This window comes from Poeciliopsis prolifica, unplaced genomic scaffold (assembly GCF_027474105.1).
Source record: "Poeciliopsis prolifica strain line A6 unplaced genomic scaffold, Auburn_PproV2 SCAFFOLD084, whole genome shotgun sequence".
In the NCBI taxonomy this organism is placed as follows: domain Eukaryota; kingdom Metazoa; phylum Chordata; class Actinopteri; order Cyprinodontiformes; family Poeciliidae; genus Poeciliopsis; species Poeciliopsis prolifica.
In genome coordinates, this window is record NW_026562459.1 from 1,072,120 (window position 1) to 1,084,865 (window position 12,746).

Below are 12,746 nucleotides of genomic sequence, written 5' to 3' on the forward strand. Positions count from 1 at the left end.
ATATTGTGATGAAGTTAAATTTCAGTATTTGATTGATTGCTATGTTTTAATCTTTTGTATTTTTTTTCTTTGGATCTTCGGTTGAGTCTGTTTAACAGCTGTGAGTTCTTCTGCTGATGTTAGCGCGTTGGCAGTCTGCAGCTACAGGTGTGATGAGATAAATGCTGGAATCAAATTAAAAGCCAACTTGTCGGCGTCCATACTGAACACCATCACAATGCGCCATTATTCTGCAGGTCCTGACTTCAGGCTAATTGTTCGTCTCGTCAGGAGCTGAATGTCACAACAGCGGAAACGCTGGGACCAAAATCCACTTTTGCTCCGTCTTTAAGCAATCCGAAATCTAATCTGACGAGCTGAGAATGTTCTGAGGATCGATAGGAAGAAGCAGACTGTCTGGACTGAACTCAAACTGCTACAACACTTCATGTTCCCACAGAACGACTTCTCCTGTCGTCACTTGTAGGTAAAATTTGTCAAATCAGATTAAAATGTTTTTATTTGACAATAACCAGCATTGAAAATCTCAATAATGACAAAATCCATGCAGAGCTTGACACCGACTGACACAGAAATTTAGACAAGATGCACAAAACTAGACTTTGTAGATTTTCCATAAAACATGATCAGCCTCTGAAAGGACCGCCATGTTTTTTCAGTCATTAGATTTTAATTTTAACATTCCAGCCATGCAAAAACCATTTACAGTTTTCTGTAAGGTTGAAGGACATCGCAGGTTCTGGTTGCTTACCAGATCATCCACTGCATCCGTGTGCCGTTCTGCTGGGAGAAACAAAATGTTTTCTTAAAATATTGTTTTTTTGCTTTTACACAAAAATTAATACTTCAAAATGCTTTTGTTTAAACCAGATTTTAGCTTTGTTCTCTGAAAAAAAAGAAAAACATGTAAATAATTATCATTTAGATACTCAGCAAGCCAAGCTGTAATATTTAAGTAAACAACATTTATTCCCTCCATGTTAAATGAGCTTTATAGTTTCAGCCATTATGGAAGCACTTTTAGACCTAATGGCCTCATTCGGCAAACAGCTATTAACAGACTGTTTATGCTCTGCTCTGGATGAAGATCTTCTTTGCTTCCACACTGATTTTTATTTTTTGATTGCAAACAAGCTTTCAAGCATTCCCTTAGTGCCGTATGAAGTTAAAACAGAAGTGAATATAGTAACCTTGAAGCGCTGCCAGTGGTAACGGCATGCTTTCCTGAGGGTCAGGGTTCAGAGTGGGAACGTTCTGCAGCAGCACTTCATCCTCCTCAGCTCTGGAAACCTCCTGACTCGAGTCGCTCTGCTCTCCCTCCAGGTCTCTGAGTCCGGGCCCTCGATCCCGGCTCAGAGGCCGGTCCGGTCCCTGGTCCTGGTCCACCACCAGTAGAGCGCCGGCGATCAGGCTGGAGAGCCGGCTCAGGTCCTGCGGCGTCAGGCTGTCCACGTCTACATGCTGTCTGCCCACGTTCTTCACCACCTTCTCTATGAACCGCTCTGCAGAGGAGACGCGGCCTCAGTAACGCTCACAAAACATGTTCCAACTTAACTAGAGGTTTGGTTTATTTCAAAGCTGCAGCTAACAACAAAACACCCTATTTTCCCCCTTTTTTACTTCACTAACTCAATAGATATGAATAATTCATGTAACAAAAGAAAACTTGAATGAGAGGAGCAGAAAGAAGAATAAGCTATCAACAAAAAGAAAATTTGATTTTACACTCAAACTATTACAGTAACTTCAAATAACACAAGAAATACATACAAAGAAACAAAAAGATACACAAAACATCAGTTCATTCAATGCCATATTGCTTTATCATAATGGCTTTCAAGTTTTTCCTCAATTCAGAAATAGATTTAAAGATTGTTCCATAAACTGACACCGTCATTGCTTTTCTGAATCAAATGTTTTTTAAAATCTCAATTTTTTTTAAGTTGCATTTGATTTCTTGTTTGATAAATGTGTTTGGAATATTGTTTATTGCTTATTATTTAAAAATAATATGCTCAATTCATGAAGTTTCAAAATGTTTAAAACTGTCTGACAAGGTCAAACCAAGTAAGTAAAATGATTTATCAAATGTAATGCTTAAGTTAAGGATGTTTCTACAGAGTCATCCTTTGATTATATGAAATTCAACCAGATTTCCATGATCACATCATCATTTTCTGAAGGCTTGCAGAAATACTAAATGGATCTCAGATGGAGATTTTTTTTCCAGTTAATAAAATGTGCAGCATCATGCTGAGAGCGCATAATGTTGCTGTAACAGTGTAGCGAGTGACGGCAGCAAAGTGGAAGACATTTTTGCTTCCTCACTCATTTCAGAGACGTTGTGCTGTGTTGGTACAGCTGCTCTCTCAGCTGGGTTCCTGCAGAAAGCTGCACTGAAGAAAAGATGATCATTTACATATGATGGGGAGTTTGGGAGAGATGTCCTTCAGTTCAATGTTTCACCATCAGGGAAGGCTGCGTGTTGGCAAAACAACAACTAACTGATTTCCTGAAACTAAAAATATGTTAAACTACAAGAGGATTAGAGACACTGAAAAAAATAAAATGCAAAAATATGACTTTTTTCCTCAGAATCCTGTCGAATCTGAGATCAACAGATTAAAAGTCAGATTTTGATCTCAGAAGATATTAAAATCAGATTTCTTTTTGTCCAGTGGCCCTAATCCTCTTCCACAGTTAGACAGTCCTGTGGTTTTCACATAAACTTCCTTCAGATTACAGAGAAGCTTATAAATTTGCTCTCCAGTTTTGTCCTTTAACTTCCAAATGTAACTTTATGCATCCACTAGAAGATGCAGTAACATCTTCTACTGCAGACAGACGGTTACAAAACACCAAAATCATCCCTTTATGATAAAATGTAAAGCGTTTTAAGACACACACCATCCACAGATGTGAGCGGCTCCTTGGCTGAAGCTACAGGAGAACTTCCCGACTTCACCAGTCTGGACTGCGACGTCTCCTTCTTGAACCCGGGACTTTCTACGCCGCTATTGTAGAAGGGCCTGAGCCGAGGAGAGGCAGCTTCCTGCTTCATCCTAGCGCTGTGCAGAGAGAGACGCCCGGAGAGAAACCGCCTCAGGGCCTCCAGGAGAAGGTCGCCATCTGCCTGCGAGGCGAGCAGCTGGCTGGAGAGAAGCTTCTGCTTCTGCAGCGGCTGGAAACAGCAAAAAGATGAGAAACCGGAGTAAAAAGATTTGAGCTGACAACATGGCTGAAGCCTACAAGGATCCCCAACTGAACAGGCATGACATGCAGCAGACTCACATAATTGAGTCATCGTTTCTGCTAGTGGCTGCCCTGTTAAAATATTTTAGTATCTTCGATAAAAAGTGTCATTTTTAAAAACTATGAAAACAATAGCAGAAATACGGAAGACGATTGGAGCCACTGAAAAACAAAAAGTAAATTCAGACTTTAATTTTCTGCAATCAAAGAAATGAAAAGGAATAAATTTGATAACACTTCTACTATTTAGGGAACATAAATGCATCAACTACTAGAATAAACTTTCATGCATGTCAATTATCATGACACATAAGATACTAGCAATAATAGAGAATCTACAACTCCACTTGACTCTATAACTTTCTTTGATATTGTCAAGAAATATAAATTCCCTATCATACATTATAGAAACAGATTTTTGGACAGATGTTGCAAATATTTGCCTGTAGTTAAATATTGCATAATAATAAAGGGTTATGAGATATTAGAGGATTTTTCTTTTAAATAAGCAATTAACTTCTTCTCCACACTAAAAGTTTTGTTATTAAACAGGTTTCTTCAAGAGGAAGGATTTAAATTGGTAGAACTAATACACTGGTATTAGTTTTATCAAACTAATACTGGTAATATTAGTTTTAATAATGCTAAAACGAATAATAAATGGTTTATTCTTTCACCATTTAAGTAAAATACATCAGATTTATTACAAACATTTTGCATCTTGATGCCTTGAATACATTTCAGCATTAATTCAAATATCATTTGAGCTCAAACAATAGAGCTGGAAAAAGCCAGACTCTTGAGAAAGTTATTAATTCGCTTATAAAATTGCATTAGTGAATTCATCTGCAACAACAAAAGCGAGTCGTCACTGCCAGCTCCATTAACGCCCACACCAGACAAGAAGCAGCACCTGCTTGAGTAATGGCAAAATTACAATAAACGGCTCCTCTCACTTGCCATGCATAATGATTTGTGTGTGCAGGCTCTCTCCAGGTATCAGGTTTTTCCATCTATTTGCAGCGTCTGCGCCCTGCAGGCCCCCTTCAGTTCGACCGGCCCCATTGTTTTCACTTCCAAACAGGTGAATCTGGACTGAAGGTCCAAAGCCCTGAGCGCTGCCTGTGGGCTTCGTCCTGCTGCAGCTTCAGAACAATCTCCCAGCAGGAAGTAGAGCCCTCTGAGGACCCGGCAGAGCCACGAGTCAAGTCATGAGTTATTAATGGGAGGAATGAACTTGTTAACTCCAAGACAGTGTAATTTCTCTACTAACAGTCAGGCTGTGAGAGGTCTACAGCTAGAAAAGAAAGACAAAGGGTAGATCGCTCCTCACACAGCAGCCCACGTTTATTCATCAATCAAATTTTAGTTGGACAGCAACATTTCAGCTCCTCTTTAAGGACTTTAGAAGTGGTTTTAGTCAGAATGCCAGCAGCAGCTGGAAGATTGATTTTTTTTTTAAGCAGATCTGTGAAGAGATGTTTTCTTGGCTTCTTCAGATTAAACATTTTTCTAAAGGTCTGACGTGTTCCGAGTTGGCATGTACCGATTTTTCGCCAAGAGAGAGATTTGACATAATTTCTCCTGCAGATATTTTGGTTAAACTGTGAACGTATCGGTTCATAGTGAAATGTTTGCAATAAACATCTGACTTTCTGGCTTTCGATAATTGGAACGTAAAGACAAACTGCAGCAGCAGAAAAGAATGGCAGACTGAGGTGTCTCTGACCTTGCCAGGTTTGCTGAGGCTGGAGGTGGATGACGCCTTGGGAAGGAGGCCCAGACGTTGGAGGTAAGTCTGGAGATTCCTGTTGAGCTCCACCTCCACCGGCTTCACCCTTTGGTCCTCTGGGTCCATCGCTTCAGCTGCTGGCCTGCAGAGGAGGAACAGACATCCACACGGTTTCTAATGCAGGCAGAGCTTCTAGATCCATCACTGACAAGCAACATCGTCAACAATCGAAGCAAAATGTTCAAGCTTCAATTGTTAGCACCACCCAGTTTTAAAGCTGTGAGCCGATAACTTTTAAAAAATTTATCTCGTGATCCCGTTATTTGACTTATTTAATGTAAGCACTGCTCAGGCAAATGTGTTTTTCTTTTCAACATTAAGAGAATATTGACAAAGTTTAGTGAACATCTGTCATGGAAATGCAGCTGCAGAGAAAATGTTTCTTTGCTTCTTTGCAAACCTGATTGGTTTTACTAATGAAAATCTATTTGTAATTGTTCATAATTTTATCGTCATTGACAAAAACTCTAAATCTACAGAATAATTCCAGATCATGATGTTGACAATTTTGTGTTGACCAAAAAGTTCTTGTTTTGTTTAGTCAGAATGGAAACATCTTCTGGGTGTAAGATTCACATCTAATCATGCCTAAAACTCTGCAAACTGCTGTTCCAGCTGTGTGATGTAAAATCATATCTAATAATTCATAAAAAATAAATAAATAAAACCCTGAAGCTGATTCCTTTTTTGCTGTGACTCCAGCTCCAGCGATTTAAAATAAGTAAATAGGTGATGATTTTTTGGTTTGTAGACGTGACCTGGAGTTGCTGCTGTAGATCGGCCCGTTCTGCTGCGGCCGGTAGGGAATCCTCCTGAGTCTCGATAACTCACTGGACAGAACCTGCTGGGTCGTGTCATCTTCCCAGGTCAAACCTGCAGCCACAATCACAGAGGGATCAGAACACCGAGTCCGGATACATGTCTGCAGTTCTGATCTGGTGAAAGAAAATAAGGTGGAAAACCTGCAGCAGAACAGCGACCAACTGCTGAGCCAGCGCAGCTTTTTCTAAACTTATCAGGTCGATGATGAGCAGACGAGACGAGAAAACAGAGTTTGATTCAGTGACTAAGCAGAAACAAGTTCTGGTCTTCTTCTACAGTTTATTAGGAAGGTTTAATGAGAAAGCTGGGAATTTTATAAGCAGTTATTTAAGCACACTTCTGTAGTTGGCCATTTATTTTGAAAAGAGTAACGTAACATAGGAGAAGCCTGGATGTTGGGGCTTGAGAGGCCATCGAATACATTTATCAGCTTTAATCACCTTGTGAAGAAAAAAGGAATCCTGCTGCTTTATTGAAATGGGAACAATTAATGGGTAAAGAGTAAAATTAGCATTTTTGCCTGAATTATTCAATACAAAAGTCAATTGTGCATGCCATTAGCAGATTCTCCCTCCAGAATTTTCTTTTTAAGCATTGAGCATGGAGCTTTGAATATTAACCAACAGCTGTTCATGTTGTCTCTGCTTATTCGTTTCCAGGTAAAAATCTATTACCTGGACGTCAAAGTGCGTCTGCAACGGAGTCCGCGCAATATTTGTGCCTTAATGGCTCTTTTAATATCAACGTCAGTGACAAGACGAAACAAAATCTCCTTTTTCTTCCAGCATTGGTGCGAAAGGACAAGCTGGATGAGCTGCACGGCCGCTCACGTCTGTTGCTTATGCTTAACATGCATCCAAACACGGCTTTTTGGCAGCCGAACAGAGGGGCAGGCGCCAGCGCCAGATGGGGTAGCGGAACAAAGTGTTACCGGAAATATGGCTGCGGCGCGCAAAGCACAACACGAACAGGAGCCTTTGGCAGATGAGCGATGGCGCCACCGAAAGAACGCAAGTAACGCAGGCGGCAAGTCCAGATGTGAAGCCGCGGGACGGGGGTCTACCAAAGGACACACACCGAAATCAGGAACAGGAACTCTGCTTTTACACAGCAGCCACAATGGAAAGACATGCACAAGAGCTAAATAAGTAGTTAGTAGAAACAACAAGAAGTTTAGATTAGATGGGAACCTTGACAGCGCAGTGGTGACAAACAATTTAAAAATTAACTCAAAATCACAAACTTTGATCAGTGTAATCAAAGACATGTTTATTGTTTCCTTGAAAAGAAATCTGAAAATGGCTCAGTAGAAGACTGTCGGACTTTTAAATTGACTTGAATCTGCACTATAATAATAATCAATTAGAAAAATAAAACTACCACCTGAGATTAAATTTGGAGGTGAATGAAAATTATAACCACACAGAAATGATAAGACTCAAGTTTCCTGAAACATTTTAAACCCAAAACCTGGAAGCTTCATCCCATTTTCTTTCCTGCATTCAACATGTTTAACCTAAAAATGCACAAAACAAATTTTATTGATAAAAAATTGTAATCGAAACTATAAATCTGACCTGCATCATATGAGAATTAATGTAGGAATGAGAGTCTTTTTGTTAGTGGAAAGAAAAAGCATCTCCTTTATTCAATATTCAGGTCCTTCGGGGAACAGGCCGAGTCTGAAGCTTTGGGCAAAAATAAGTCAATTTAATGACTGAAGTAGATAAAAAACAGAAAATACCAGAGGTGGAGAAGATTCTCCCAGACATGCTGAAGAATCTGACTGGGTCTGACTGGGTTGCATATATCGTCAATGTTTCTTGAGGCAACATTAAATAAACCGGTCCCAATCTTCAGGAATGTCAACCATAAAGAGCGTTCACGTTTTCACACTTATCAGATTTCTGGAGAGGTTTCTCCAAAAACAAGTGATGCTGCACCTTAAAACAAAGGTTCAGGAGTTGTTTTCTAGTAAATGTTTGACTTTTAAAAGTTCAAAATCTCAGGGTATTTGCTAGAAAATTGATGATATTAAATTTAAAAATCTGAGGTTTTCTAGTGACTATTTGACTTTTCAAACTAAGAAATCTCAAAGTATTTTTGGTTGAAATTTACTTTAATTTGTTGGTCAATAAAAACCAGCAGATGTTGTGAACTGAAAACACCACTACCAATAACTGTAATGTTTTCTCACAAATGAACATGTCCACCTTTATTAACAGAGAATTACACCACAAGTTCAACTTGTAACGAAACATTTCAGACCCAGAGCAGTTTTTTTTTTTTTATACACTCCAACAAAATGAATTACGACCTCGACTGCCAGCCAATCGGGGCACAAGCATCTCTCCAACAGCTGCGCAGCGTGTCGGGCAAAGCTTTTCCCATCAAAGAGCCATAAAACGGAGCTTTTAATGGCAGCAAGGGTGGCTGTGAAAACGGGAGTTGGCGTCGTGCGAACAGACGGCATCTGACACGACAGGTTAATGAACGCCGGAGCCCCTGCCAGGATATTCACAGACTCTACGCCTCTCACTGACTGAGCTGTGGGCAGAAGCGTGTCAGCAAACTGAGATGTTTAATGCTTCCACATGTGGAAATGTCTCCAACTGAAACTCTGCTGCCGAAGAGAACGGCTTCAATAGAAGATGAATCTAAAGAAAAATGTTTAGTGAAGCTGTTAATTACCAAACGCCTCATCAGATTTGAGTTCAAGTTTCCATAGTGATGTCAAGAGCAGCTCAGATCATTTCTCAAGCAGCTGCTGTGTTCAGAATGTAACTGAAACTTTATCAGAATTTATTTACATCATATTAGACAGGGCTGCCGCTGCTTTACCTCACTTTACCTCCTTTCACTCAACCTGGACACACGCTGACCTTGATGGAGAAAATATGTTTCTTTGGAGAACTCAAGGTAAGAGTTTAAACTCAAGGTAAGAGTTTAAACTCAAGGTAAGAGTTTAAACTCAATATTAGAGTTTAAACTCAAGGTAAGAGTTTAAACTCAAGGTAAGAGTTTAAACTCAAGATAAGAGTTTAAACTCAAGGTAAGAGTTTAAACTCAAGGTAAGAGTTTAAACTCAAGATAAGAGTTTAAACTCAAGGTAAGAGTTTAAACTCAAGGTAAGAGTTTAAACTCAAGATAAGAGTTTAAACTCAAGATAAGAGTTTAAACTCTGGCTCAGCTCTACATGAACTGCAGGAATAACTTGTAGTTGTGAATTTGAGGGAGATAACCTCATCATGCAGGTTCAGCCTGGTGAGGAGATTTTGTGCTCACCTCGTAGTCACACTTTACACTGGTTTTATGTTAATTAGTTTACATAATTTATAGGTTACTTAACATACATGCACATATTTACACATGCCCTCCATGGGCTGCCACCTAATCTTGGTGGGGTGTTTGAGTGTCCCAGTGATCGTAGGAGTTTTACCTTTGGGGCTTTATGCCTCTGGTTGGGCCACCCAATGCAGACCAAGTGCCGCCCAAAGATCCCTTATGCTGAATATGACTGGAAACAGTGTTTTTAGTGGTTTTTTTATGCTGAACTAAAGACTCTCCACTGTTGAGAATTGTGGAAACAAACTGCTGGAAACAACTGGTCAAAGTTGCATCACAAGTAGATAATGATTCAACACAAATTAAAATTCAGTTTGGTAAAAACTTAAAGCATTCTGTGACAAGTCCGAGACAAACACATACTGTTGACCTAATTTTGAGATTTTAAGAAAATTCCGCTTTCATTTTGTATTCATGGACCTTGTTAAGCAGCTTCTGGTAGTAAAGTCACTGCCAGGAAGGTTTTGGTCGGTTTTAACATGCAATTTGTAGTTTGAAGGGTTTTGTTGTATTTTGATGAGAATCAATTATTATTTCCAAAATAATAATTTTGCTCTGAATAAGATTATTTGGACCTCATTCAGGCCCAAATAATTCTGTTTACTCTAAACTTTTGCTTGTCCTGATCCATTTCCAGCTCTATCAACCACCGATTGCAGCATCAGGAGGGAAATCCAGCCACTCCCGCCGAATCCAACACCACTGCACACCTCAAAAATGTTTTGGGTCGGATTTATCACAGCCTGAAATGGAGGCCAACAACCACAGAACATTCACAGTCAACCAAAGTCTCAACCCGACTTAAGGCTCAGGTGGAGGCTTCATACCATTTCAGACGTTCGAACCTCTGAGAACGACTTTTCAAAAGAAAAAAAAAACAATCCGGAAAACCCATCAAAAACAGAAAGAGTCGCTTTCAGTCTGATTCAGGAAACAAAACCCTGGAGACATTTAGCTTTTTGTGTCGCAAATATTAATTCATCGCATTATCTTTCATTTCACATCAGAGACAAATAGCTGCAGGTTTATCATGTTGCTGTGGAATTAAAACCTCCAACTGGCTGTCTGGTTACTGAATTGCCAAAACCTAAACTGAACTTTTTTATTTTATCACAGTTGCTTTGTTTATTAAAATGAAGAAAAGAAGAAACCTCCTCAGGAACGATGGTTTTTACATCTGACATGTTTCTGCTGATCACTCAGATGGATGTGATCAGCTCCCCTCATTGTTTATGCAGGAGGTTTTGTTCAAAGTTACATGATGAAACTGGATGAAATGCAGCTGCAGCATGTTGGGCTGGGCTCCGCTGCCCTCTGTTGGATCACTCCACCAACTGCAGCTCATTAAAGCAGCAACAGATCTTTCCACACACATTATATATATTTGAAAAGTGCAAATGTAACAAAACAAATTGTTTCAGGACTTTTTTTTCTGTGGTCGCAGACAAAAAAATCCAACCAAAATACACAACCATAAAATATAAGGCATTAAGAAAAAAATAACTGAAAATAAAGAACAAGAAAATCAAACAGAGGTAGTGTTGTGTGTTTAAATTGATTTATATTAAAAAATTAAGAATTTTGCATATTAAATTTGCAGGAATGTAACCAAGTTATACTTCAGTATTGTAAACCATATAATTTAGAAAATATATCTATAACTATTTAGCGAGGAATAAATTGTACATTTATACCTAAAATTATACAAAAACTCATGAAAAAAAGATGTTAAGGCCAACACTATGTCTCCAGTGATGACTTTTGTAATTATTCCATTTTTCTAGGAGACAAAGGGATTTACCTGCATCAGGTAAGCAAAACCTGAACTTTACATGCAAAAGTACAAAAAATCCTATACATTACCAATGGAATAACTTAACAAGTCACAGATTTTTTATAATTTATTTAGATTTTTTAAGTAATTTTGTCAGCAGAAACATTGTGTTGCTGAATAACATTGTGTGTGTCCGAGTGTGTACCTCTGTTGGACAGCTTCTCCAGCAGAATGCGGAAACGTTGCACTACAGATGGGGAGACGTCGTAGGTGTAAACGTCCCTCACTGGAACAGAGTGACACCTCCCAAACATCCCATCTGTGAGCACAGAAATAGACTTCATCAGAGAACCCAACACACATCTATTTTTGCCATTTCACCAAACCAGTCACTCAGTTAGAGCACAGAAAATCATCAGTATTAAGCATTTCTAAGTGAATGAATTGACTAAAACAATAACTGACATGATTAAAGTTGTAAAAGGTTAAATTATCGGCCAATCAGAGTCCTGCTCAACTAACAGGAAGCTTTTGCACCAAATTCAAACTACATAGAGAGACAGTGAGTGTGGATGTTTTTTAATGACTTATTCATGTTTCTTATTTAATAGAAACATTACAAATGTGAAATTGTGTTGACAAAGTTTCGCACAAATTTGCAATGGAAATGCAGCCAGTGTGGAATGAGGAAGGAAATAAAGAAAGTGAGAATCTATGAAGGATAAAAATATAATAATACAATAATAAATTGATAATAATAAAACAATCTCTTACAGTTCTAGGAATGCCACAAAAAATAACCGCAAGGTTAAAAAAGTCCCTCAAACACAGGGGCAGAAACGCGTTCAGGAAAGTCCAGTTGGTTGCAGAACAAAATATCACACTGATGAGAGGAAATGATCCACAACAGACAGGAACTCGTTTCTAATCAGTCCATTTAGCCTCATGTGTAGAATAAACATTAATCTGTCTGATATTCTCACAAAAACCTGCAGAACAAATGATCCAAAAGTAGAATTTATGTTACAAGTTTTAAAAGTAAATATGATTTATTTTTTCTTCCATCAGATGAGACGAAACCTCAACCACACGGTTTTAGTCGTGATTGAATAACTCTCGCAGACTTCGAGTCGACTCCGTTTATCCTGCTTTGCCGTAACTCAGAGCTATGCCCGTCTTCTGGTGATTCATGGTGCCGATTAGAGCAGATAAAAGATTCACAAGGCTATTCTCAGAAGCACAGGCCCTGTTAGGATAAAGGAGACAGACCAGGAATCATGAACCGAATGCGGCGGCTCCAGGTTAAATATAACCTGCGAAGGATGCAGATCGTCAGTGAAAACTCCCTTTTCTCCAGTCTATCCAGGCCTGATCATTCAGTCTGCACTACATGCTGGTTGGTGAAGCTTTATCTTAAAATGGATGAAAAGTTAAAAAGATAAAGCAGTCTATTTAAGTTTTATATTTAAAGGAAGCGTTGAACTACAGCTTACCAGCGAGTTTGACTTTTTTTTGTTATAAATTAACATCTTTATTCTAAAACATCTTCATTCTTAGGTTTCAAAAACACTTGGTATATTTAAAAAAAATAATAGAAACACTGTAAATCCTTAACTTATAAAATTATGGTTCAGTATTCGAGGATTCATCTGTTCAGGTATTTTTTTGTAGAAGGCAACTTCAAATTATGTGTTAATCTTTTCATAAAGAGGATCTAAAATATTAAGAAAATGTAGCTGAAATGCTGAGGCCCAATGCTAT

The 12,746-nt window shown here is 38.7% G+C and overlaps 1 protein-coding gene across 2 annotated transcripts in view; it reads right to left on the reverse strand.

Moving 5' to 3' along the window:
- The window catches only part of LOC129353128 (receptor-type tyrosine-protein phosphatase N2-like), a 155,235-nt gene that overhangs the window by 125,970 nt on the left and 16,519 nt on the right, over positions 1–12,746 (reverse strand). Inside the window, exons 3-8 of one of the 2 annotated variants that reach the window (XM_055022351.1) lie at positions 11,191–11,304; positions 5,803–5,917; positions 4,982–5,126; positions 2,908–3,181; positions 1,191–1,502; positions 752–780 (exon numbers count right to left, since the gene is read on the reverse strand). In XM_055022351.1, the coding sequence (XP_054878326.1) occupies positions 752–780; positions 1,191–1,502; positions 2,908–3,181; positions 4,982–5,126; positions 5,803–5,917; positions 11,191–11,304 (989 nt within the window). Of the gene's footprint in view, positions 1–751; positions 784–1,190; positions 1,503–2,907; positions 3,182–4,981; positions 5,127–5,802; positions 5,918–11,190; positions 11,305–12,746 lie in introns of both variants that reach the window. The other variant, XM_055022350.1, reaches the window with a different exon arrangement.